At 51.8% G+C, this 23,519-nt stretch overlaps 9 protein-coding genes across 9 annotated transcripts; 3 read left to right on the forward strand and 6 right to left on the reverse strand.

Moving 5' to 3' along the window:
• Positions 1-865: 865 nt before the first annotated feature.
• Positions 866-1,469, forward strand: RPS25 (40S ribosomal protein S25; the record flags this gene model as incomplete). The annotated part of the gene is made up of 4 exons (XM_051444008.1): positions 866-868; positions 931-985; positions 1,142-1,351; positions 1,444-1,469. 4 exons carry the CDS (start codon positions 866-868, stop codon positions 1,467-1,469), a joined length of 294 nt encoding a protein of 97 aa, XP_051305503.1.
• A 1,234-nt stretch (positions 1,470-2,703) lies between these two features.
• J4E86_003456 (uncharacterized protein) lies at positions 2,704-3,602 on the reverse strand (the record flags this gene model as incomplete). Its single annotated transcript, XM_051444009.1, has 2 exons — positions 2,704-3,255; positions 3,309-3,602. The coding sequence occupies 2 exons, from the start codon at positions 3,600-3,602 to the stop codon at positions 2,704-2,706; spliced, it is 846 nt and encodes a 281-aa protein (XP_051305504.1).
• A 673-nt stretch (positions 3,603-4,275) lies between these two features.
• Positions 4,276-5,663, reverse strand: J4E86_003457 (uncharacterized protein; the record flags this gene model as incomplete). The annotated part of the gene is made up of 4 exons (XM_051444010.1): positions 4,276-4,441; positions 4,494-5,189; positions 5,239-5,340; positions 5,392-5,663. The coding sequence occupies 4 exons, from the start codon at positions 5,661-5,663 to the stop codon at positions 4,276-4,278; spliced, it is 1,236 nt and encodes a 411-aa protein (XP_051305505.1).
• A 1,622-nt stretch (positions 5,664-7,285) lies between these two features.
• J4E86_003458 (uncharacterized protein) lies at positions 7,286-8,970 on the reverse strand (the record flags this gene model as incomplete). Its single annotated transcript, XM_051444011.1, has 2 exons — positions 7,286-8,424; positions 8,484-8,970. The coding sequence occupies 2 exons, from the start codon at positions 8,968-8,970 to the stop codon at positions 7,286-7,288; spliced, it is 1,626 nt and encodes a 541-aa protein (XP_051305506.1).
• Positions 8,971-9,261: 291 nt separating this feature from the next.
• J4E86_003459 (uncharacterized protein) lies at positions 9,262-10,356 on the forward strand (the record flags this gene model as incomplete). Its single annotated transcript, XM_051444012.1, has 1 exon — positions 9,262-10,356. The coding sequence occupies one exon, from the start codon at positions 9,262-9,264 to the stop codon at positions 10,354-10,356; it is 1,095 nt and encodes a 364-aa protein (XP_051305507.1).
• Positions 10,357-11,060: 704 nt separating this feature from the next.
• Positions 11,061-15,596, reverse strand: J4E86_003460 (uncharacterized protein; the record flags this gene model as incomplete). The annotated part of the gene is made up of 2 exons (XM_051444013.1): positions 11,061-14,884; positions 15,209-15,596. 2 exons carry the CDS (start codon positions 15,594-15,596, stop codon positions 11,061-11,063), a joined length of 4,212 nt encoding a protein of 1,403 aa, XP_051305508.1.
• A 561-nt stretch (positions 15,597-16,157) lies between these two features.
• On the reverse strand, positions 16,158-16,898 carry J4E86_003461 (uncharacterized protein; the record flags this gene model as incomplete). The annotated part of the gene is made up of 4 exons (XM_051444014.1): positions 16,158-16,402; positions 16,453-16,590; positions 16,640-16,751; positions 16,884-16,898. The coding sequence occupies 4 exons, from the start codon at positions 16,896-16,898 to the stop codon at positions 16,158-16,160; spliced, it is 510 nt and encodes a 169-aa protein (XP_051305509.1).
• Positions 16,899-17,518: 620 nt separating this feature from the next.
• On the forward strand, positions 17,519-18,884 carry J4E86_003462 (uncharacterized protein; the record flags this gene model as incomplete). Its single annotated transcript, XM_051444015.1, has 2 exons — positions 17,519-18,203; positions 18,253-18,884. The coding sequence occupies 2 exons, from the start codon at positions 17,519-17,521 to the stop codon at positions 18,882-18,884; spliced, it is 1,317 nt and encodes a 438-aa protein (XP_051305510.1).
• A 2,873-nt stretch (positions 18,885-21,757) lies between these two features.
• J4E86_003463 (uncharacterized protein) lies at positions 21,758-23,501 on the reverse strand (the record flags this gene model as incomplete). The annotated part of the gene is made up of 4 exons (XM_051444016.1): positions 21,758-22,689; positions 22,743-22,947; positions 23,001-23,267; positions 23,316-23,501. 4 exons carry the CDS (start codon positions 23,499-23,501, stop codon positions 21,758-21,760), a joined length of 1,590 nt encoding a protein of 529 aa, XP_051305511.1.
• Between the last annotated feature and the right edge of the window lie 18 nt (positions 23,502-23,519).

Genomic DNA, 23,519 nt, shown 5'->3' on the forward strand with positions numbered 1-23,519 from the left:
TACCCCTATGCACTTCGTCCGCGTGCTGGCGCAGGGCTTCGCGTCCGTGTGGAACATGTATTGATCTACACTGCACTTTACTAGTGCGTGATCACGGTCAACCAACCGCGTGCTAAATTTGGTGCACACATCTCTCCGAACCTCGTATGCTCATGCCCTGCAGCGTTGCATTGACGGTCAGACCCCTGCGCATCCATGTCCATACTGGTAGTTTTCGACAACAATTTCCGAAGCCCCCCAGAAGTTCGCACACAGACATTGTCCTCTTCTATCCGCCACCGACACCTTGATGGTCGTCAAGACTACTTCATGACCTTGTCGCCGTTCAGCAAACCACACCTTCCTGTTCAAGCACATCATTATGATCACGCCGCATTGGTTGCATACGTTGGCGGTTCAGGCGCTAATCTTCCAATTCATTAAAAGCATCGTTTGGGAAGCATGTCCGCCAACTAAGGGAACGCGTGATCCCTCCTCATAATGAGCGACATATGATTCCTGGCAACGGTCTATGAGCGCTAAAGAGATCGGAATCATAGCGTGCGGCACCTGAGTGGCGCTGTCAATGGTATCTCTGGAGAACAACGCCCAGGTGCTGCACGTGTCTGCAGCCTGGAGTTCCGTGGCGAACGTGAAACCCAAATTCATACGAATTGACGCACATACTTGAATAGCAAATAAGAATCGCGTCACACATGCCTTAGGCATCACGTCGAGTAGGTCGGACGGTGGAGTGATTGATCACGTGGGGACGTAGCTCGCTTGGTTAGCGCGCCAAGAAAGCGCACCTTCTCCGCCCCCGAGCAAGTCGAAATTGACCTGAGTTCGACCGTCTCTCCTCAGCAACCACACAACAACCGACAAAATGGTACGTCTAATGCGCGGTCGAGATACCGAAAACGAAGATTGTTGGCGCTGACCGTTACACAGGCACCTGCAGCAACTGGAGGCAAGAAGCAGAAGAAGAAGTGGTCCAAGGGCAAGGGTACGTGATCCAGCACTGCACACCTTCAGCATAATTATACACCTCGCGAACACGTCGGAAACGCTCGAAAGCATCATTCATACTCCCGCAACCCTGTCTCACCATCGCGCACTTCAACATGACTCTAGAGTCGATTTGCCACTAACACCTAAGCAGTCAAGGACAAGGCCCAGCACGCTGTCGTTCTCGACAAGCAGACCAACGACAAGCTCCAGAAGGATGTCCAGTCCTACCGCCTCATCACCGTTGCCACTCTCGTCGATCGCTTGAAGATCAACGGTTCGCTCGCGCGTCAAGCTCTTAACGACCTTGAGGCCAACGGTCAGATCAAGAAGGTTGTCGGACACTCCAAGCTCAGCATCTACAGTATGTCACCACAAAAGCATTTCCAAAGATTCACGTGTTACGAAACCTTGGAATGTTTGGAGATCGTATGAGCGCTCACTAACACACTGCAGCACGAGCTGTCGGCGCCGCCGAGTAAGCCTTACGCAACCGACAATTAAACGAACGTAAATGCGAATCTCGGATACCTCTTTCAGCTTTTTAACGGCATTCCTCTTTCCATTACCAATCGGCGTCTTCATGAAATGAACGGGTCATACTACATTGGGATGCATGCTTCATAGCGGACATGAAATGAGAGGAACGGGCTCGGGTACAGCACCTAGGGTCCATTGGAGGTGTCGGTTATGTACTGAATGAAAAGACTTCCGAAACACCACCACCCAACTTGACCTTGCTATTAGTGACATTCCTCGTGTACTAATGTTGAGTCAACGCTACAGAGTGTTCGTTCGTACCACTATCATCGTAATGATTTTGTCAATGTTTGCAGCCCTCGGGCCCCCTCCCCTTATTCTGGCTTTTGCAAGCATACTAGCGCTGATGTATGGCGTCATGTCAATCGCGAATTCCACCGCTTTTACTCTCCTGCTTGAAATTGCCATAACACTCTGCTCTCCCTCTAGAGACGTACCGACGACAGGTCTCAGTCTTGCTTACACCCTCGTCCTTACTATGACTGCTCACAAGGATATGTCCGGTCAGAGCGCGAGCACGTATTGGTCGACTTGCGGACATGTACCATCGGTCTGTGAAGAAGGATTTAATTCATGCCGCGGTCCCTTGATTTAGGCCTGTATAATATCTCAGGCGATACATTTCCTACTACACACACTCCCTATTTCGTTCCGGTCTTAGACAATAGCAAGAGTACACGGAAGCGAAGGAATGGGCTCTCGGTCTGGACTGATTGTGAAACTAGAACTCTATCTCATCCAGTCTCAGGCCTGCCACGTTCGTTCCTTATACGCTTGTGGAAGTCAGAACCTCTGGTACAGCTATCCCTTCCTGCTTGCTCTGCGGTTCGGATCACATCATTCCGCTTGTAGTATGGAAGGCTCGATCTCTCAAGTTGCAAGACGTCACGCGACGGTGTGACTCAAGGACACACCGGTATTTTGTTGGAGTGAATTAGCCATATGCACCCACCAAATGCCTCACAATTTGCGTCGATTAAACAAGACACTTCATTGTAGCGCAGCTAACTTCACTTGGCGCGCAAGTTGAAGGAGGGAATTCAGGGTGTGGGAATAGTCGTTGGACATGTTCTACAAGAAGAAGGCTGAGGCTGCGGACATCAAGTTTGTGCGTATATATATATAAAAGGGATGTACGCCTCAAAGGCCAGGACAGTATGCCGAGGGAAGCTCGACCTATTGCTCATATTTCCGAACCGGCCTGCCCTTTTCGGCCTGCTCGCACAAGCCCCTCTTAGGCATCTTGTCCTGCCATCCAGGTTCCCTCTTAACATAGCCTACCCGCCTATACGGCTTACCCTTGTCTCCACGGAACAACATATGCCAGCCCTCCAGACCAGCGACCATCTGTTTTCTGGCGCTCTTGAGTTCCTGTGCACGCCTGTTCTTCAGTTCTCCCTTGCTCAATGGTTTCCTCTTCCGCGCCTTTTCCATCTCCACCTCTCTTTCTTCCGGTGTCAGGCCGGCTTTCTCTTCGGGTTCAACGGGTATGAACATTTCCTCTACGCCGCGTAGGTCGGGCACAGTGTCCTCTGCGAAACAACCCGTAAGGAAGGCGCGCGCTGCGTCTTTGCCCGCGAAGAAGTGGTATGAGCCGCCGGGTCCGTAGGTTGTAGGCGAAATGGAAACGTCGTAGATTGTACCGTTTAGAGCGAGGTAGATCGGTTTCGAGGGGTCGCTGCCGTCATATAGAGCCAATTCAGCATCGGTTAGGGTGAGTTCTCCTTGCTACGTGTCATGTTAGCTACGAGTGCTTGTGGGAATGTGAAGGAGAGACTTACCATGAGGCTCTTCCACTCTCGAGCTCTGGTCCACCATGCATTATATCCCCATGTCATGCTCTCTCCACTTGTACTCAGATAGCTCAGCCCGCAACTCAATAGGAGGACGCCACCTAGTATGCGCAGTATGTCCAGCACGGATAGGCCATTTGACGTCGCAGCGGCTTGCTCCTTGACAGCTTTCTTAAGCTCTGCTTTCTCTTGAGCGCCCGAGGAGGTCGGAGGAATGGAAGACGTGGTCGTGTCTGTGGGCTCCTCTTTCGCAGCACGGCGGTATCGCTGTGATGAGGACATTATGGCGGTGGTAGTGACGGTAATGCGTTCGGATGCACTGCCTTATTTGCGTGGTCAGTCTACATATACCGAGAGTTGCTCGGAGACGTTCATACCTGTTCATCCAACAGTTACGCAGCTCAAAGTGTGGTACTCCCGCGTCAACGTCACTCAGATACCGAGGCACAACCCTAACTAGCCGCCGAAGAAAGATTCGGAGACGTGTCCGCAAGCCAGGAACCGTCGGATGCGCGATGCGGAGAATAGATTGCTTTCGCCTGCGCGTTCCGAGGCGCTGCTGTCGGGAAGTACCACAATCTCGGTTCCGATGATTGGCCACTTTCAGATTGATGTCATTGGCGATCTTGGCCAAGACGCTACTACTGGACTATCACTATTGGACAACTTGCAATGGATGAGATCGGCATGAAAGACTTAGAATCGCATCACTCGTAGAGTCAATACGCAAATTTCTGTAACCAGGCTACTGTACGATACCGCATGTGTCATGCGAATGTATCACTTTTGTAGTAATACAACCCTTCTTTCGTGTGTATATACAACGTCCCATCTGCCATCTTCTCTCCACTGGTTGTGTGGTTTGCATGATGTAGGAGTCGTGGCGTTTGCCGCTTCTTAGAGTACGAAATCGCTCAGTGGTCTTTCCTAATTCAACGAGAATCACCCCGATCACTCATTCAGCGCCGTCGTGAATATCGCGGATCTCGACTTGCGCTTCTCTGTCGCTCTTGGGGAAGACCTTTTTGAGTCCTGCTTGGAAGACGCCGACGTTGTAGTCGATGATGGCTTTCTTTTCCGCTGGATTATCCTGGCCCATGATGCATACTAGAGCGAGATATCTGTAGCCATCGTTAGTACACTCACGATTCCATAACCATGCAGTCTGCTTACTTGTTAATCTCCCGCAAGTAGAGATATCTGCTGTTCTTCTTCTCCATGGTGATCAGACTCTCAGCATCGTTGTTACCAGTCTCACTCTCATCCTCGCCCTCATCGGGTCGATCCCAGCCATAGATCTCACTAACATCGATGACCACATCAATGTAATCGGAGCATATCTCATAGCTACCAATATCGGTCGGGCTTGTATCCGTCGCGATGTAGATCTTGCTCATGATGTCGAAGAGGTAGGCTTTCTCGATGTTACAGGCACCACACAGGTTGTTGAGCAGCGCTTCGAGGGTGGGAAGCTGTGGGATGAGCTTCTGGATCACCTTGCTAAAGGCTTCAAAGATGGAATGGTCGTAGATGGAAGTCTGGTAGAAAGATATGGGCGCCTGCTCATAGCCGTGATCCGATAGTTCGTCTTGCACGCGCTGAATGATGTCGCGGAAAGTGTCACCGCGGAAGTCATCTGAAAGACCGTCGACCTTGTGCACGAAGACTTCCACGTTGATGTTGGGGTATGATTGCTGGAGGTTGAGGATGGTCATGTTTAGTCGCGCAATTGCATCGAGATACTCATCTTGGGCATCGATAACCCATATCAGAGCTCCGATCTCCTCGAAGATGTTGTCGGTATCGAAAGCTGGATCAAAGTAGTCCAGATGGCCTGGCAGATCCCATACTTGAAAGTCCATGAACGAGCTAGCGTTGTTAGTCAGCCATGTATGCGTACACTTGATGGTCAACGTACTGCATGGACTCTTTCTTTATCCTGTACGTCGTTTCGAGGTACAGCGTCTCACTTGGCGGCAGCTTGTGAAAGACGACACTTGATATCGAAGACTTGCCGCTCCTGCAGATGGATGGTTAGCGCGCTCAACACGCTGACCTTGGCGAATCTCACCTTCTCTGGCCCATGAGCAGCAATCGCGGCTTGCCATCTCCCGCCTTGCTATTGGGGACGCGACCAGTGTGATACTGCGGCGCAAAGTCAACAGGTGGCTGCTCTGCGTTGGATAGATCCTGCAGAAAACGGTCCATGGTCAATTGAGCACTTGGTCTGAGTAAAGATGAACTAGCGGATGTCCGCCTCTCCTCAGCGCCATCGTCTCGAACAATGTCGCGAGCAGCATCGAAGGTTGCTGAAGGGCGGTGTGAAAGAAAGCGGCTCTCCATGGTGGTGCTTAGTGGTACAGGGTATATCGCTAAGAGCAGAAGTCGCAGAACTAGGAGAAAATTGGGTATCGTGGGTGAAGAAAGCGCCGCGCCGAGAAAAGACAGAAAACAGAAAGCCGGCCCTTCCTATCTCCCTTCAGCTGGCAGGCATCTGCGCAGTGAAGCGTGCTACTCTCGTGGGGAAGTGACAGGCACGCTGCGACAACGTGTGGTACGAGACCAGCAGGGAGAGGCCACGAGGACGGGCGGTACATGCAAAGGAGAGCTGGCAGAGAAGCGACGAGTCAATCAGGAGCCCCCGTGATGTTCTACAACAACAGTCGGTGATACGCGCAAGGCAGTCGACACCGAGCGGAAGGCACCCAGGGAGCTCAGGCCATGGTGCAGACGTACATAGGGCTGAGGAAGTCGCGACGCAACCTCCGGGGCTTTGCCAGTAATCTAGCTAGATAGGGAAGACGACGATACACGTGGGGAAAGCAAAGGAGTAAAAGAAGGAATCTGGGCTTACCTCCATGGTTGTTCAGTGGTAGTGTAGCGTCTTTGCGTTGCGCACGGTGGTGATAGTCTTTAGGCCCGAGCCTGCCACTGCCCCAGAACCGCTGTCCTTGCTGATGAGCCGACGCCCAACCCGAATCACGCCTTCAGCCAAACGCTCGGGAGTACTATAACTCTTCCAGGAATGCTTGGATTACCCTCTGACAGGATGCCCGCCCTGCAATTTCACTTCTCGCAACCACTCTCTGTTGGCAGCCAGCAGCCGAAGAAGCCGGGTCGGCAAGGATGGCTCTCCGCGCGCGCCCAGTCGTCGGGCACCAGAGCGTCACTGCAACAAGTTTCGAGGCCGGGTCGGAGACAAGTCAGTGCTGCTGATCAATAGCCGCAGTGGCACGACGCTGAAGCATCTGGAACCGTCGTAGAAGACGGAGAGTGTCATTGTGAGGAGGCGGTTGGTCGCGTGCAGGCCACGTTCGCTTACGGTAACAAGGGAAGATCTTCAGGCACCGCCGTTCTGTCCTCGTCCCAGCTTTCCAACACCAGCCCAACTTCGATGAAGAGCGAACGCCCTGGTATTTTGTGGCTTGGGACAGTTACCCGATTAGTGTTGTGCCGAAGTCAACCTCCATCAGCCCAACCTGACCTGAGTCAAGCTGACGATATCACCGCCGCATGGCGGACAAGGATTTGTTATCCGCGGCAGCAAGGTTACACAGCGTAGCAGAAACTATTTCCGAACGTCATTGATGCAGCGCTGTGTGCCCCTTTACTGTCAGATGGACGTCGCACACGTGTATGAGTTCAGTCAGTAGGACATGTCAACATGCGCGGTATCGTCACTCTGCTCGTCAACCTGATGACTTCGCGCAACATGTACATTATATCCCTGCAAACACTGTATTCCAAAAAAGCAATATCAAAACGACCCGATGCTTCGGTGCACCCGGGGTATCCAAAATCAAAAGCCAAAGCCGCTATTCCCATCCATCTTTGTTCCCGTACATCAAAGGCCCTGTACGCCTACCCTAAACAGCTCATAGATTGCGTACTCGTCAGGTTTCCAAATAAGAAAATAATTCCCGTTCGTTACTCGGGCGATCTGAAGTACAGTACACTCAACCGCCTCAGTCTCGCGGTCCCGTCACCTCGGCACCCAGCGTACCCGCAGCTAATTGACCAAGTCCACCGAAGAAGACAAGAAACATGGCTAGTGCAGTCGACTCTCCCGCGTGAACTAGATCGCCCTCAGGCGCGGAGCCGTCTGAATCCATTCCCTGTATAGCGCGCTTGGTCTGCTCTGTTGGTTGGTATGTAGCATCAGGGTCACCAGCAAATGAGCCTGCGTCAGAATCCACATCCGAAGTGCGCGCTTTCCCTCGCGTGCTGCGTCTGAGAGACGCACTCGTGGCTGCGGAAGTGGATGTACCATTTACGTCAGCCTTCTTTGCCGGGCGCCCAGGCTTCCTCGGCGTAACAGGCTCTATTGGCGACGAGGGCTCGCTCGCATGCTCCATCACTCTTGCCAGGTCTTGCTTGAATGTGACGTGTTTTTCATGAGTGGGAACGAGAAAAGAAAGTATGCTGCTTTCTAGGATCGCATGCACATCTAGATCGCGCGTGAAAGTCCACGTCAGCAAGCTGATGGCAGCAAAGAGGACGTCGAGGCTGGTGACACTGATAGCCGGGTGCATGCTGATGTGCTTGAGAGCTTGGCCCGCGTTGCTGATACTTGCGAGAAGCCTGTTTGCATTCGCCGAATCGCTCTTGGCAATAGAATTCGCGAAGAGATCCCAAACGTGAGAGCGCTGGGCAGGTCTGTTGACGTACACCAGAGTAGTCCACACACGCCAGTATACGAGGATAGAGGCGATTGACAGTGCGTGGAAGACTTTGACGTATGATCTATGGGCCGCTGCTTTAGACGTATGCTGATGACCCAGTGCGTAGGGAACCAGCTGTGGCGCAAATGCAAAGGCAAGTGGCATGGCCAGGTATCCGAGTCGCATCATGCTCTTGTCGCCGAACTCGGAGACTAGTTGTGGAAAGAGATTCAGAGTAATGAGCGACGCAACGATGCCAGTGTCGTATACGAAAGCATATGGTGTGAACAGCGCGTCGTGTAGCGGGGTATCATCGTGGTGTATGGTCAAAGGAGTATACAAGATGGTGATGAAGAACAAGCTCAAAGAGTACCCTAAGCTTCCAATGGAGCTCAGTAGTACGAACGACGCAATGGTTGTGTTGGAAAGATTGCGCCTGCGGCCTAAAGACGGCCAGTCAGTGAGGGACTTGTGCAACCTGCGTCGATCGCATTGCACATACCTTCAGCGCCCATGAAAATGGAGCTTGCGATCAGTCCAACGAAATACTGGCTCGTATACAGAAACCCCTCCGGTTTCATTATTCCAACTTTGTCAAACTCGCGCACGAGATCGATGTCCGCGATCCAGTCGGCTAGATACCATCTCCCTTCCTCGCCAGTGCCATACCAGCCACTCCAGAGGCTACCCGGAATGTCATGTGTATTCTCTCCAGCCCACCGCACATAGGAGATAGCGCGCCAGAGGAAGGCAAAGCTGCCGACGGAGAGTAGTGAGAGAAGCGCAATGATGGAGAAGGTGACGGCATGGCGGCGACGAGCCGAGTCTTGTGAGCGCGTGCGCGTTGATGGTGGCTGAGATTTGGCGGCGCGTCGAGTAGTGAGAAGGACACGAGCTGTGAGGACTGTAACAAGGAGCACTTGGCCGCCAAAGAGAGCGATGGGGAGTGAGTTACTCCGCGTAGATGCGACTGTATCGACTGGCGCCATGATGTTGGCTGGGTTATGCGATCAGTGATAGAGTCAAATGCGCATTACGCGACAGCGACGGTGAGGTTAGGATACAGAAGCAAGCCAGCCCAGCTGAAGGCATGGCTCGCTTGTTTTGATCTGGAACGCGCCTGCCTCCCCGCCCACGTCACTGACGTATGAACTTCCAGATGTCTGGAGCTCGCCCTTGCGCCACGCTAGACCACATTGGCCTTGGCCGTCGATCTGGCGCATCTTCGTTCTGGCTTGCGCGACGCGATCCCAGGCCTCCGACTCAATACCCACTTTACCATGCCACACACTTATGGCGACGAAGACCTCGAGAACGTCGACGAGAAGTACCACGAGTCGTCCGATGAGGACTTCAACCCCGAAGCCGCGCCTCCTGAAGAGGCATCCAGTTCCGAAGACGAAGACCATGTCACGATAGAACCCACACAGCGCAAGGGCAAGCGGAAAGCGCCTGCCGATGAAGACCTTGATTCTGGAGACGAAGTGACAATACAAGCTGCGCGGAAGAAGCGGGCGAAGAAGAAGGGGAAGAAAAGCGGCAACGATGATGGAGACGAGCTGATCATATCAGATGATGAAGGCGGGGAGGGCGGGCTTGTCAAAACGCGGGCGCAACGGAGGATTGAAGGAAAGGAACGGAGACCGCTTGCAAGGATCGATGGCGCAACTGTGGATGTCGATGCGCTATGGGCCCAAATGACAGCAGCGCCTCTGAAGCCTTTGGATTCCACAGCATCACATGAATCAGCTGCACAACAAAATCACGTACCCGTAGCCAACATCCCAGTATCAGCGGAAGAGGAAGAACAGCTCACGATCAAGAAAGTCTTCACTTTCGCTGGGCAGGACACTACCGAGGAGAAGCAAGTTCCACGCTCGCAGCTCGACAAATACCTCAAAGATGGGTGGACGACACTCGATGCGTCCGCAGCGACAATACCCACAACAGAGTCCCCCAAAGATCCCTCCGAGTCTAGTGGACCCAAGATCCGTCGTCCCCTCCGCCGTCCATCCCGATTCGACCCCAACCCTACAGGCTACGTCCGCGCCCTCGCACCCGAACACCAACTTTTCTGGCCCCGTGCCGCCGCTGCCGATCTACAACGCGAGCAGGAAATTCCGCCAGAAACAGACATCTCGGTCGCGAAGAAGGTCGAGAAGGCGCAGAAGCTCAATGTCGTGGACAAATCGCGCATGGACTGGACAGGCTTCGTGGACAAAGAGGGCATCGCAGAAGAATTGGATACACATGGAAAGACCAAGGAAGCTTATCTGGGCCGTATGGAGTTCTTGGCTGGTGTGGAGGCGCGGAGAGAAGAAGAGAGGAGGAATTTGAAAATCAAGGCTGCTGCTGCTGCGCCTACGGCGGGGTGAGGCATGTGCTAAAGATGTACTGGAGAGCTGTGGATGTTTTCAAAGATACCCAATTATTGCTCAAAGGCGACAAGCACTGGTTGATGCGTGCGCTTCTGCATATTCATCACGTATACATCTATATCATTCAGGGCTATGCATATGACGATTGAGTAGAAGAGTACAAAAAGCACCGAATTGAGAGCAAGAAGCGAAATCACAATAACCTGGCTTGAAGCTACGACCATCGGAAGAGAGACAAATGAGTGACATGGAGCAGACTCCTACTTGTACCTCCACTTCCATCTTCTAACCCCCTCTATACATCTCTTCTGACTCTCAACCGGAATGTCTTCATTTTCCTTCCTTCTTCCTCCTCCTCTTCCTCCTAATACTACGTTTGTGCCACCATCTTACAAGATGTGGCTATGAATGGCTCAGTGAGACTCCTGGACTGACTCCAGATACGTTGGCTTGTACATGGTATTGCAACGGCAACCATGGATGGCGCAGTGATGTTTCGAGTACCCAATGAGTAAATACAGTGGATCGAACACTGGTGGAAAGATCAACACCCTGTGGAAAGGATTGTATAAGCGCTCCTGAACACCCAAATAACTGTAATGATCCTGCGCGAATAATGTGTGTATGGTGCCAAAGTGAGAGGTAGCCGATACGTGAAAGCGGCGTAAGATGAACACCGGTTCCGTACGACCTGGAGGTAACTACAAGGTGAGCTCCTCGAGCGCGGTCTGAAAGTCGTCTTCTTCTTCCTCTTCGTACTGAACCTGTGCCTTGATTGGTTTCGGCTTCATGTTCATGCGTATAGACGAGACTATAGCTCTGGATTTCTCAGAGCTGTTTGCCTTGAGACTCGCAAGCTCTCGTCCTGCCATTTTCACAACGAAACTGGATTTCTCCAGCCTCTTGAACTGTGCATATAATGCTGATGCCTTGATGGTGTCCCACATGCATGAACCGGGCGTAAGGTAATCATCAAGCAGAGGCCGGATATCGGTGTCGCCCGGGTTTTCGGGCTGGATAGCCTGGAACTTCTGATAGCAGTTGTTTACAACAGTATTAAGCCGCTCCGTTGTGCTCAAATCACCATGCCAGCCGGCATTCCAAGTACAATTGACGTCGTCCAGCTTTCTTGTCAGAGAGAGGATTTCTTGTTTGATAGCCTCCGATCCCTTCTTGGCGAGGTGATCGATTGGATACACAAGCGCGTCGTCTAGCTCAACAGCTTCCGAGAGAACGGACCTGACTTGACTCATTGTCTCGATGTTGTGTGCTCTTACAATGTCGAAGTAGAGGTAATCGACTATATGGTTGGATCGGACTCGCCGATCTGCTTTGCGGATTTTCTCAACACCTGCTGAGTCCCCCTTGCTGGCGCATTTCTTCATCTCCTCCTTATAACGCGGCTGTCTTGGTTTCAAGTGGGCTACATACTTATCAAACTTCTTCTGCGTAAATACGTAACCCTGTTTGGACGCATCGACTAGCAAATCATGCATATCGTACAGTTGTTCAAGTATCCGGGAATGAATGCGGTTTTCGGTGTATGCTTGTTTCTCTGCGAAAGTGGTGACTAGACCAAGCAGCGATGAGTTGTTACGAAACTCGAAAGCTTTACTGAGGAAGCTGTCCACATCTTCAGGTTCGCTGGTGTTCATGATATCCTCGAGCTTCTCGCTCCGTGTCTCTATGCCGTATCTCGCAGGCTTGGGGGTAGTCATTGGCGCTGGAGCATTCAGAAAAGGGCGCACAAGTTTAGGTTCCCAACAAACCCAGAACAGGTCACCATCGTAATCGCCTCCTTGCAGCTTCCCAGCTAGTGGGAACCGGCCTTTGCGAGGAAAAACCACTACGTCGACCAGATGTGACAGTTCAGGTCGTATGACCGTGCGGACTTTTTGGATATCCGAGCGGCGACAGGCAGGCTGACGAGTGACGAGAGCTTCCATGTCCCTAAGGCAGAGGTACTTTTCATCCGTATCCTCGTCGACAAATGAGGATGAGAACTGTACTTGAATCTCGCCTGGTTCCAAGACTCCAAAAGGATCTGCTATTCCATAAAAGTACGCGCACTTTGGAAGAGGCACACGTAGTTTAGATTCCTGAAAGATATGCTTTGTCTGGATAAAGCGTTCGAGACTTCTGGCGAGGTAGGGAAACTTGGTAGGTACGAAGCCCGCCTCGAGCAAGAACTTCAACTTTTCCTCTAATGATACTGGCAGTGCAGCTTGCCAGTCGGGTTCAGCCTGGGTCTTCGCACCGTTCTGATGAACCCATTCGTAGACCTTGACCGGATCTGGTAGTAAATGTAGCAGCTTCTCGCGTTCGCTTTCGAGTCGCTCTTCCATAAGACTAGCAATAACTTCTCTCTTTACGCCTCGATCGACCAGAATGGGTATGTACAATATATGCAATTCCGACTGTGAAGGCGGAGAACTGAAGTTGGACACTTCAAAGGTTCGATGATGATGCATTGAATCGTCGGCGGGTGGATGAAACTTCCACTGACTCTTGTTGATCTTGATCCAGTGTTTGAGATGCTCCGGATCTTTGGTGTAAGATTCCGCGCTAATCATCCAAAGTCCCTTGGCTCCGCCAATGCGTCCCTGGAATGTACTGGGCAAAGGTCCCTTCATCCCGGTTGTTTTCTTGTATAGCTGCCATATGACTAATGCAGCGCCAACAGAGATAACTGAGCATCCATCGTTCATGACCGAGCCATCCGGAATCGCCTGCCACTCTAAGTCCGAATCATCGTATAGAGTGTCCTCCGGATCGTTTGTGGCCAAGTCGTCATCCACGTGGATGATTTGTGACGTCTCAAAGCACAACGTAGGGGTGGTTCGAGAAAGCCCCAGTTCAATACGAGCAAAGGCTTTGCAAAAGCCTTGGTGTCTGTTGATGTGGAATGGTAGGAATCGATCGAGCATTTGACCCACTGAATAGGGTTGCTCAATTCCACATCCTTCGGTGGCGAACAGCACGATCCTTTTGTCATAGACCATGTCCTTGGGTCGAGCGGTCTTGGGCTTCTTCACATCTTCAACATGGAAGACTCTCCATTTGCGGTTCAAGAAGTGGTGTTCTGCGAGTAGCCATGCTTGAAATTGATTGCAAATTTGTTGAAGCCGCTCACCCGTGAAACGATTTGTTTCGGAGAAGTCGAAGACTGGCGTGTATAAGTAGAGAAATCGGTCGGAGCCAAACATTCGCTCTAGTCGGCATGATCGATCCGATTGTACCGGTAACAATGTAAGGTTAAGAATCGGGCCAGTGCGTTTGGGGCTGAGATTGATGTGTCCTCTGAAAGTGAACCCATCAAAGTCGCGTTTCGCAGCTTGCCAGAGACGGTTTGACTCCCGCAGCTTCATACGCGGTATTTTCCGATGTTCGTCAATGAAAGACCAAAACGCCTCTGCATCGGAGGATACAGTAGCGATATCCATACCGCGTACCAGGTCCAAGATTGAGATTGAGTGGTCTATCGCTAGACGTTCGCAGATGAACAAGATATGGTATGGGATATGTTCTAGCCCTGGTGGGAGCGCGTCCACGAAGAGATTTTGGGTAGGTAGATCACGAATCTCGTGTGGTATCTTCGAGGGAGATTGCACGGCAGCCGGCGATTTCTCTTGACCGTTTGGAACTCCGTTGGATGGAAACCGTGGCGTCGATGATGCATGGGATTGCCCATGGCGATTGTCAACAACGGCGGGTGGTCTGGAACTTTCCATCTTGTCATGTGGAATTACTCGCGGGTCGGTCTCCTTCTCTTCAACCTCGGAAGATGCTTCAAGAAGACCAGTCTCATCAACAGACCCATAAGTAGATCTGTTCTGACCGCTACTCCCTTGAGAAAAGTGTTCGTTCAGGTCTTGCTGTATATCTTTCTCACGCACTTCGCTCCCGGGATACAACATAGCCTGGTCGAGCTCCACATCATCCAGAGAACCGATTGTAGTCGAACTCGTCCTTTTCAATTGGGGCCTAGAGAACCTGTTCTCCTGTAACTCGATGGCGCCATCATACGAGGTGAATGAAGTGTTTGTTGTATTTGCTGTCTCTTGGGAGGAGAATGTGGTGTTGTTGAAGGAGGTGTTGACCGAAGATGAAACGGAATTTACGGGTTGGAAAGACCGAGCCATATCGAGTGTTGGCTTCTTGAAGTCAAATTGCGGTGGTGGAATCGGCGAAGAGTTGAAAGATTTGACAGCCTGTTTCCCTTTCGAGGTTTTGGTCAATTTCTGCGAGTTCTCGGAATGGTTGGAGCTTTCAGATGGCCGTTTCTTAGAGACATGTAAAGAGGCATGGTTACTTGCCTGAAAGAGCGTCTGTCCTAACCTAGTGGATGGAGAGGGTGATGGTGACGGCGACCGGGACGGTGATCGCGGTGTTTCGTATTTTTGATCCGTCTCATCGTCGGTGTCAACGTCTGTGGGGGATCCTGGATCAGCAATAGCACAAGACTCATGTTCGTCTTGCTGAACGTCATGCAAGCTAGTTGTTACTTGCGAGGTAGGCTTGACCCCTGTCTTTTTATTAGCTATTGCAAAGACATTCTCCCAGTCCAGTCCCGATGAGCGACAGTCTGACTGATTTACTATCTATGCAAACAATATGCATTCGTTGATATGCATCAAGAATGGCAGCTGAAATGATGACGGAATAGCTTCATGCTGACAGTCCGACCCACGAAGCAATTACAATCCGAGGAAGGCACAGCGTGGACCATCTCTATCACAGAGTCCGCAAGATATATGGGTTCCCCATCATGCACGGATATAGTCTACCGTCATGGAAGAAATGTACGCGCTAACTCTGAAGGAAACTTAAAAAGCAATTTTGTACTTACCACTAAAGGGTGTCGCCCGCACTTTAGGCGGCTCATTCCTCGGCGTCCTGCCCTTCGACTCCAATTCACCCTTTTTAACACGGGACAGAATCTCACGAAGCTTTTCCAAGCGCTCCTCACGCGTCAAAATAGGGGCGTCTCCCTTGAATTGTTCAATCGCCTCTTCGAGCGCCGTCGGTGCGCTGTAGAAGAGGAATTGGATAAGCGCATTGACCTTGTCGGCCGCATCGCTCGGGATGGCTTTGTTTGGTGACCATCCATTACCACGAAGCCTAAGACCGATGTTCCACTGTCTTTCCAGCGAGCAAATCAGCTCGTTGAGGGCTGCTCCAGAGCGGTGACGCGGAGTTGCCGGTAGCGAAACGGCGGGACCACCGTTACCCGTCATGACGCGGGGCAACAATGTTCCTTCGTACCTTGGACTTCATGCGACAGTAAGATTGGCAGGATCGCGGCGACAAAAAAGAAGAATGAATAGGTTCAGGACGTAATGATATAGCGGGGTGAGTCGCGGAAGGCTGAGGATTGCTAAATGTGTGCCTGAGGCTGCTGTTGCTAGGTGATGAAACCTATGGTCTGTGCACATACGCGGTATCGCGTGGTCACGCGATGAGATGTTTCACCAAGCTGAGTTAGGCGAAATTTCAAGTGCCAGCCCTGGATATGGTCCGATACTGATTCTGACATCGCCGCGAGACTTGCTTGATACTCGACATTTCACCATTTATAGTCGCCTCCACCAAGCCCCATCACAGGTGTTAGAGGGCAGGTTGTAGCATGGGTAGAGAATAATATGCTGTATCGTGTACGGCTCCTTAAGATCGTCTAGATTTGTGCCATTCCGCTTTTCGCACTATGGCGGATATTTCCCAAACATGCAATAGGTAATCGTGAATTCAATGAACCGTGAACCAAGCCTCGTCTTTCCCATAGCCAAGTCCTCTTGGACTTAGACCTTCATCTCCTCGAGACCGTGCTTCCAGACGGTAACGTAGGGTGTGACACCGTCTTCGCGGTAGTTGAGGAGGACGATCATACCGTCGGGGTTCATGGACTCGCCAGTGTAGAACTCGTAGTCCTTGAAGTTGCCGATGATCTTCTTGGCGAAACCGGAGGCCTTGCTCTCAAAGTCCTTGATTGTAGCCTCGTCGGCGCCCTTGTTCTTGAGGGCCTCCTTGACTGACTTCATGTAACCTGTCTATCGTTAGTCCTGGGTCTGGAAGATTTTGCCCTAGCGTTCTTACCCTTGAGGTATGTGAGGTAGCCCTTCTTGTCGAAGCCGGTCTCGTTCAGGCGGAAAGAGTAGACGACGTCGATCTTGGTCTCCTTCTGGTCGTCGGCTCCCTCCTCTTGCTCCTCAGCGGAAGCATTGGCACCGGTGTCTACACGTCGTTAGCCTGCCAGATCTTCATCTCGCATGGCAGTACCCACCGAATGATTCTCCTCCGACAGTGATCTTGGTGCAGTCGGCCTCGTAGGCGACGCCGTCGATCTCCTTGAGGTTGTAGGAGTCGGAGATGATCTCGTCACCGGTGATGATGTCCTTGAAGAAGTCAGTACTACGCGACTAGTGGAGAGGACAAGAGGCTCTCTGCATGCGCAAAGCAGCATCAAGTGCAGCAGGGAAGGCGGGGTAGGGCGCAGGCAAGAGCGACCCAGCGCAGACACAACGTACCTTGAAAATGATCATGTTGGCGGTAGAGGGAAGTAGGGTCTGGGGATGTGTAGAAAGAGTGTAGGTTGGTCGGGGCGGGCAGGCGAGGGGTTGAAGACTGGAGCGGAAAAGAAGCGCTGGCCTGTAGGCGTGAAGGAGAAATTGGTGGGGTCGAAAATTGGGTGTGAAAAGCGCGCTAACCGCAAGGGGTGGAAGTGGAAGTGGCTGAGCGACTAGGCCCGCCCGGGCGCCCGGCGGCGAAATGTCATGATGCGCGCGTATATCGTAAACCCCCGTCATGCCTTGGTGCTGTCACAGGCACGCTGCTGCACCACTCTCACACGACTTTCACCCAACCCTCGCTCCGCCCACCTCAGCCTCTCCTTTCTGAGCTCGACTGGTCAATTGCGCGCCATCCGCCCTCCAGCACGAATACCGACATCACTCGTCCGTCGCATCGCGCCTTCTCCCTAATTTCCTTGGTCCGCGGCTTCCGGCTCCGTCTTTGTCACCCCATAGCTGGCCCAGCACCGCGATCTCGCCTCGAGCACGCTGCACCTTCGACGTCTTCGCCGGCTGCGCTGCGCAACTCCTCAGTCTCGCATACATACAGTTGTAATCGATAATCCGCTCTCCTAGCGCACCGCTGCCGCACCATGGCGAGCGCAAACATCACGTCCTACGACCTCCCGCCGCTTCCCGAATACACCCTCGAGCCCCTTCAGCCTCTCACATCGTGGGTCTCCGATGCATTCATACAAGCCGCACTGCCTGTCGTCGGATACTGGGTCGTCTCTCTGGTTTTCCACGTCATTGACGTGTACGACTTCTTCCCGCAGTATCGGCTGCACACGCCAGCAGAGGTTCTGAAGCGCAACCATGTTTCACGCTACGAAGTGCTGCGCGACGTCATACTCCAGCAAGTCATTCAGATTCTCGCATCCTTCAGCCTTTCTTTAATCGACGAGGCGCCGACAACCGGCAAAGCCGAGTACGATGTGGCTTGGTACGCGCAGAAGCTCAGACTTGCCCAGCGCGCGGTTCCTTACGTCTTGTCTGCGGTAGGCGTCAACCCGATCGCGCTGGCTTCCAAGGTCGCTACCTCACAGCCGATACTTTCTTCCGTTGTCATCGGAGGCAAATACCCCGCGCTGCTGCAGACAGCGACAGTTGCGGGCGAGCAGACTCTCGTCCCCGCCTTTGCTTCTTGGGAGATGGCCGTGGCTAGCTTTGCGTACTGGTATGCCATACCTGCCATCCAATTCAGTGCTGCCATAGTCATCATGGACGCGTGGGAGTACATGCTGCACCGTGCCATGCACCTGAACAGATGGTTATATGGTAAGTTCCAACCCGTGTCATGCTCTTCGACTTTTGTTAACCCACGCAGTAACGTTCCATTCGCGGCATCACCGTCTCTATGTGCCATATGCCTACGGCGCTCTGTACAACCACCCGATCGAAGGGTTCGCGCTCGATACCCTGGGTGCTGGCTTGAGCTATCTGCTTACCGGCATGACAATGCGACAGTCGATGTGGTTCTTCACTGGCTCTACCATCAAGACAGTGCTTGATCACGGCGGTTACGCATTCCCCTACGACCCTATCCACTGGATCTTCCCCAACAATGCCGCTTACCACGACATTCATCACCAGAGCTGGGGTATCAAGACCAACTTTTCGCAACCTTTCTTCGTATACCTCGACCGACTTGGCGGGACAATGTACAAAGGCGATGTGACTGCCAAATATGAGCGTGCTCGTCTTACAGCACAGCAGAAGGTCGACCAAGAAAAAGAGAACGAAGCTACTGCAGTACCCATGTCGACCGCGGCAGCCTCGGGCCTGACACAGGACGAGGGTGTAGTGCCACAAGGCGCATCGACACCTCGCATCTCGCGCAAGAAGGCTAGCAGCATCTCATCAACGGCTGGCACAAATTTCAAAGATTTGACGAACAAGGTCAATCAAAACCTGCACGGCAGGAGAGCCAATGTTCTGGGGTTGGAAAGCTCACATTAATCTGTACTTTTTTTTATGTGTAAACAAACATCATGCTGTTGCAGCAGGTAATGTATAGTCTCGGGTGTATAACTTCCGGATGGTTCTATCACATCCGCTGCATTGCATCACTGGTGCATATTCTCCTGCTATTTCTGAAATACGGCCTGTATCTTGTCGTCATTCATTCACGGACTGTACGATTCTGGGACGGCGTTTGCTGGACGGTTGGATTACATCGAATTTGAGTTCCCATTCAAAATACTACAACCTTCGCTCGTTAGCGACGGCTTTTCACGTTGCGCTGTTTCGATCGTTGGTGCCAATCAGCCTTAGCTGCTTTACTGATGAGTGTCTCACCGATACTGTCTTTCACTCCAACAGATCATATGAGCAGGTATCTCTACTGATACTTTATTGAGTTCGAGTTGTTTCTTCCTCTTTCGCTTGTCCTATGATATATACACACTGATAACTTTCACAGACTACACAGCCGCGCCCTATCACTCGCAATATACGCTGCATCATGAAACCACTCTGTCTCATTGCAAACGTCCCGTGCGTGTTCTTAACCTCTCCACATTCCTCCATGTTTACAACAGACCAAACACAACCATTATCACAAGGCACCCACAATGCATTACAACCACAAAGACATCTCACAACATTTCACGATGCCTTCATTCCTATACAGGATAGAGACTCGCCGGCTCCACAACAGCGACATGAAGAGACTTGTCCGTATTTTTCGGCATGTCCCTACTCCCAATGATTTGCGCGATGAGCGCAAGGAAGCGCTATATCGTAAACATACCAAGGAAGCTATACAACGGCTTCCTAGCCGGCTACGCGCTTCGCGGCTCTCTTTCGGCTCAACGAACCTGTGTACGACACACAAGGGCCTAAACCAAAATCTTGTCAATGACATCTTCAAATGGATCCGTCACGAATACGATGGCGCCATCGGCAAGTTTCTCTATCCACTTGTAATGACCCACGGCCTTCTAACGACGGATCAGAAGTTGAAAGTCCGTCAACTAGAACCTGTGCTACGGATGTGGCAACCCAACTTTAGTTCGGGTGCTTCCGCTCCCCCTGGTCATGAGCCGATTCAGTGCGGATCGAAGTGGCACTATCAGGCAGACCAATGCCCGGCTTGTATGATGGCGCGGATGGGATCAGATTCGGATGTTCTTTTTGCTCTGTTCGCCGGTATGGTCGGTCGCTTCAACAGCAAGGCGTTCACGACAATGGATGCGATCCGTAGCGTTGCTGGCTGGGACAGCACTAAGAGCAAACGTCTTCGATTCGTGCGTTACTGGGTCAGGAAAGCGAGTGGAGAAAGCAATATGTTAAGAGCATGCGATCTGGGCATGGATCTCAAACATCTTCGGGCTCAGTGGAAGCATGAGCAACATCGCCACCTTCGTGCACATAGCCGCACGAGAACGCAGAAAACTCCCGTCGGTCCGATGCCCTGTCAAAGTTTAGGTTCATCTACCGTCCCTGCTCATCAGCGCACTTTTAGCCGTTCTGCCTCGACCAGAACTGTAAGACGGCGGCGAGAACAAGAACTATCAGCTCCGAGCCTGTTCGACCCCAAACTGGGTCCTAATCCCCGGCCTCCAGACACTAAGCTCAAGTCACAGGCCGAGGATCTTGGTTTTGAGATGCCCGGTATGCGTAAGCGGGTATACATTATTCCTCACAACCAAGAAGATGTCCATCCGGCTTTGCGAAACCAGCCTGGACTCATACCTTCTCGCTCATCGACAAACGCGTCAAGGCATTATAACGAGTCAATGGCTTCGCATAATCCAGAAAGGACTATCACGCCTGATGATACCATGAGCCTCCCTACCGTTCGCCTTCCTCGGCACCACAATTCGGACGACCGTCCAGCTCCATTACAGATCAGACGCAGGCCTGTGCCACAACCGTCAGTCGCGGGTTCTACCAGGCAGGAGAACTCTTTCCTCAATCCTCCCGCTTCAATGATCTCCCGCCGATCACTCGCAACCACAGCGCACACGATCGCGTCTTACACCGGCGGCCCATCCTCTCGCACGGGATACATAGATCCTCTCGACAACCCGATCTATGACCACATTGAGACGCAAGAAGAGCGCGTGGAGAAGTACAGACAGCTTCTATCTAGCCATCCTGACCCCGAACCGTTCGCTGAATATGAGGATGACAACGCTTCTGTCTTCCCGAAGCCGCAGCGCCAGTCTATGTATTCTGCTTTCGGGGACGCAGGATTCAATTCTGCGCGTTTCGACGTGATCGATGAAGAACTTGCTGAAGATGAGATTGAGGACTGGGAGCGGGGTGAGCCTGAAGACGACGAGGTGCCCCAGGGATGTGCACTGAATGTGGGTATGATATTGGGCAAGGGAAGACGTCGGAGGGCTAGCGATGCCAGTGTGTGTTCTAACGATTTTTATTAGTATGTTTTTTATGTAGATTCTTCCCTTTTTATGCCCCCTTATACGATTTAAACTCTATTCTTTTGGAGTTTTCAGGAGTAAATTGTCTTAACATCATTGATGTGCAGAGCACTCGTCCATTCATCCGTGACGTTGTTCTTTCCTTCTACGATCAGAAGGAATCCTCTCCTCAATGCTGTCCTTCAAAGACACCAAGACTTCCTTGCAAGATGAGTGTACCGGTGATGGAAGTATCGCGCATCAATCATGGTAGGATGGCTATGCGAAGTATCATTCCATCGTGAGAGCCAGTCGAGTGGAATTAACATTGAAGAAATTCGATCGATCAATCGGATGCAATCAACTGCGGCACGCAGTATGGGAATACATATCGTATTTAGTCATCAGACGCCCATCACCTAATGTCCAAGGCTAAAACTGTTGATTTGGTAGCTATCATATTGTTCAGCCAACGATGTCTCCGCCAAACCCGATCGGCCGTCGGACTGGGCCTTGCTTCTTATAGGGCACGATAGCCATAGCTTTGTAGGTTTTACCCATGCCGTTTGGCCCTCTATCGACAAGTCGCTTCCAGCCTGTTTCCAAGCGTCTTCGCGTATCTTCATCCTTAGCAGCCTTAAGTAAGCGATCAGCGCGCTCCTTAATGCCCATTGTCGATAAAAAGAAAGACTGTTCAACGGGTCCGTGAACCTCAACACCCGGAGAAGCATCTAAAGCTGCATCTGCAAGGGCGAGAAAGTCCACATCAGCCGAGAGATCTACCAGACCGGGCGATGCAAAAGGCGAGACAGTGGTATGTGAGCGAATGCCCCGGAGAGTGTTCGCTGGGATAGTATCCAAAGGTCCATAATCCAAGATCAAAGCTGCACCAGACGGCTGCGCTTTTACGAAGCTTTCCTCAACAGGAGCACTTCTGCTCGAGGGAGTATGGGATGCTGAGGTGTTGCTAGGCTTAGGAGCGCTGCCGCCTATCCGTACAGCGAAGTCAGATACGTAGGCAAAAGATTCAGGCGAGATCTCGATGATCGCATCTGGAGTATTCTCTAGCTTCTTGTAGCGATCAGACAACTTCGGCAGGTATAAGGAGTGTGGCGTCGGTGTCTTCGAAACGGTCAATTCGAAGTCCAATTTTTCATCCTCTTTCTTTGGCGAAGAGCCACTTGCGCCCATATCCGAGTACGGCGAAGTTGGCGACACAACCAGCTCATGCCAGGTATTCTTGGGGGTTGTCACGCCGTGCTTGGGTTTGATAGGGCCGGTTGGCGTGATGATGGTCGATGAAGCAGGCACCGAAGATTGAGAGATATTCTGGAAGACGTGGATTGGAAGTGCATCAAAGAACTCGTGGGCTAGTATGAAAGGCGCTGCCGTATGCTCTGTGTATGTTGTCAGTACGCTGTTGATGAAGAGAGTAGAGTCGAGCGCGTACCTTTTGGCACCAGCCTGATGTCTTCGCACCACTCGATCCTGCAGGAAGGCATGTACTTGCATTGTGCGGTTAGACCAATGTCGCTCTTCTTCAGATCATCGGTGTCAGAGAGCAACTTTGCTTGCTGTTTCTGTAGGTAAGGTGATGCTTCGATGAGATAAATAGCCTCGATGCTATTTGTGAAAGCCTTGAAACTAGATATGGTCTGCCATCCTGTAAGCATGCTTCGCATTCTCTACTATTGGCAGAGCACCATACCCTCAGTACATCGTCCATTAGCGTTCCTCGTCCGGGCCCAACCTCGATTATCTGCACCTTGTCTTTCCTTCCTTGGGCAAGCCACTCTGCGTATAGCCATATACCAATAAGCTCGCCAAATACCTGGCTGATCTCTGGCGATGTCACAAAGTCACCCTTTGTGCCAAATTGATCCTGTCCAGTCGATGTTTGTCTTGTGTAGTAACCGCCATCGGGGTGAGTGAGGCATTGTCGCATATACGCCGCTACCGAGATTGGACCTGTCGTCTGAAGCTAATGTTAGACTTGCTTTCATACTGGGAAGGGGACTCATACTGTAATAGCTTCAGCCAGCGTCTTCGCCAGCGGCGTCGACCATTGTCGTTCCGAGTCGGAAGATGTAGAGGCAGAAGTCGACGACCACCGGGAGGCACATTTCGTTATTCGGATCGACGTTTGTCGTGGTACCGATCGACAACACTGTGTCGCTGTCCGCAGTAGGTTCAGAGGTTTGGTCCTCATGTCGGTCTTGTTTATCGA

This window comes from Alternaria arbusti, assembly GCF_024043155.1.
Source record: "Alternaria arbusti strain BMP 1465 chromosome Unknown scaffold_3, whole genome shotgun sequence".
In the NCBI taxonomy this organism is placed as follows: Eukaryota; Fungi; Ascomycota; class Dothideomycetes; order Pleosporales; family Pleosporaceae; genus Alternaria; species Alternaria arbusti.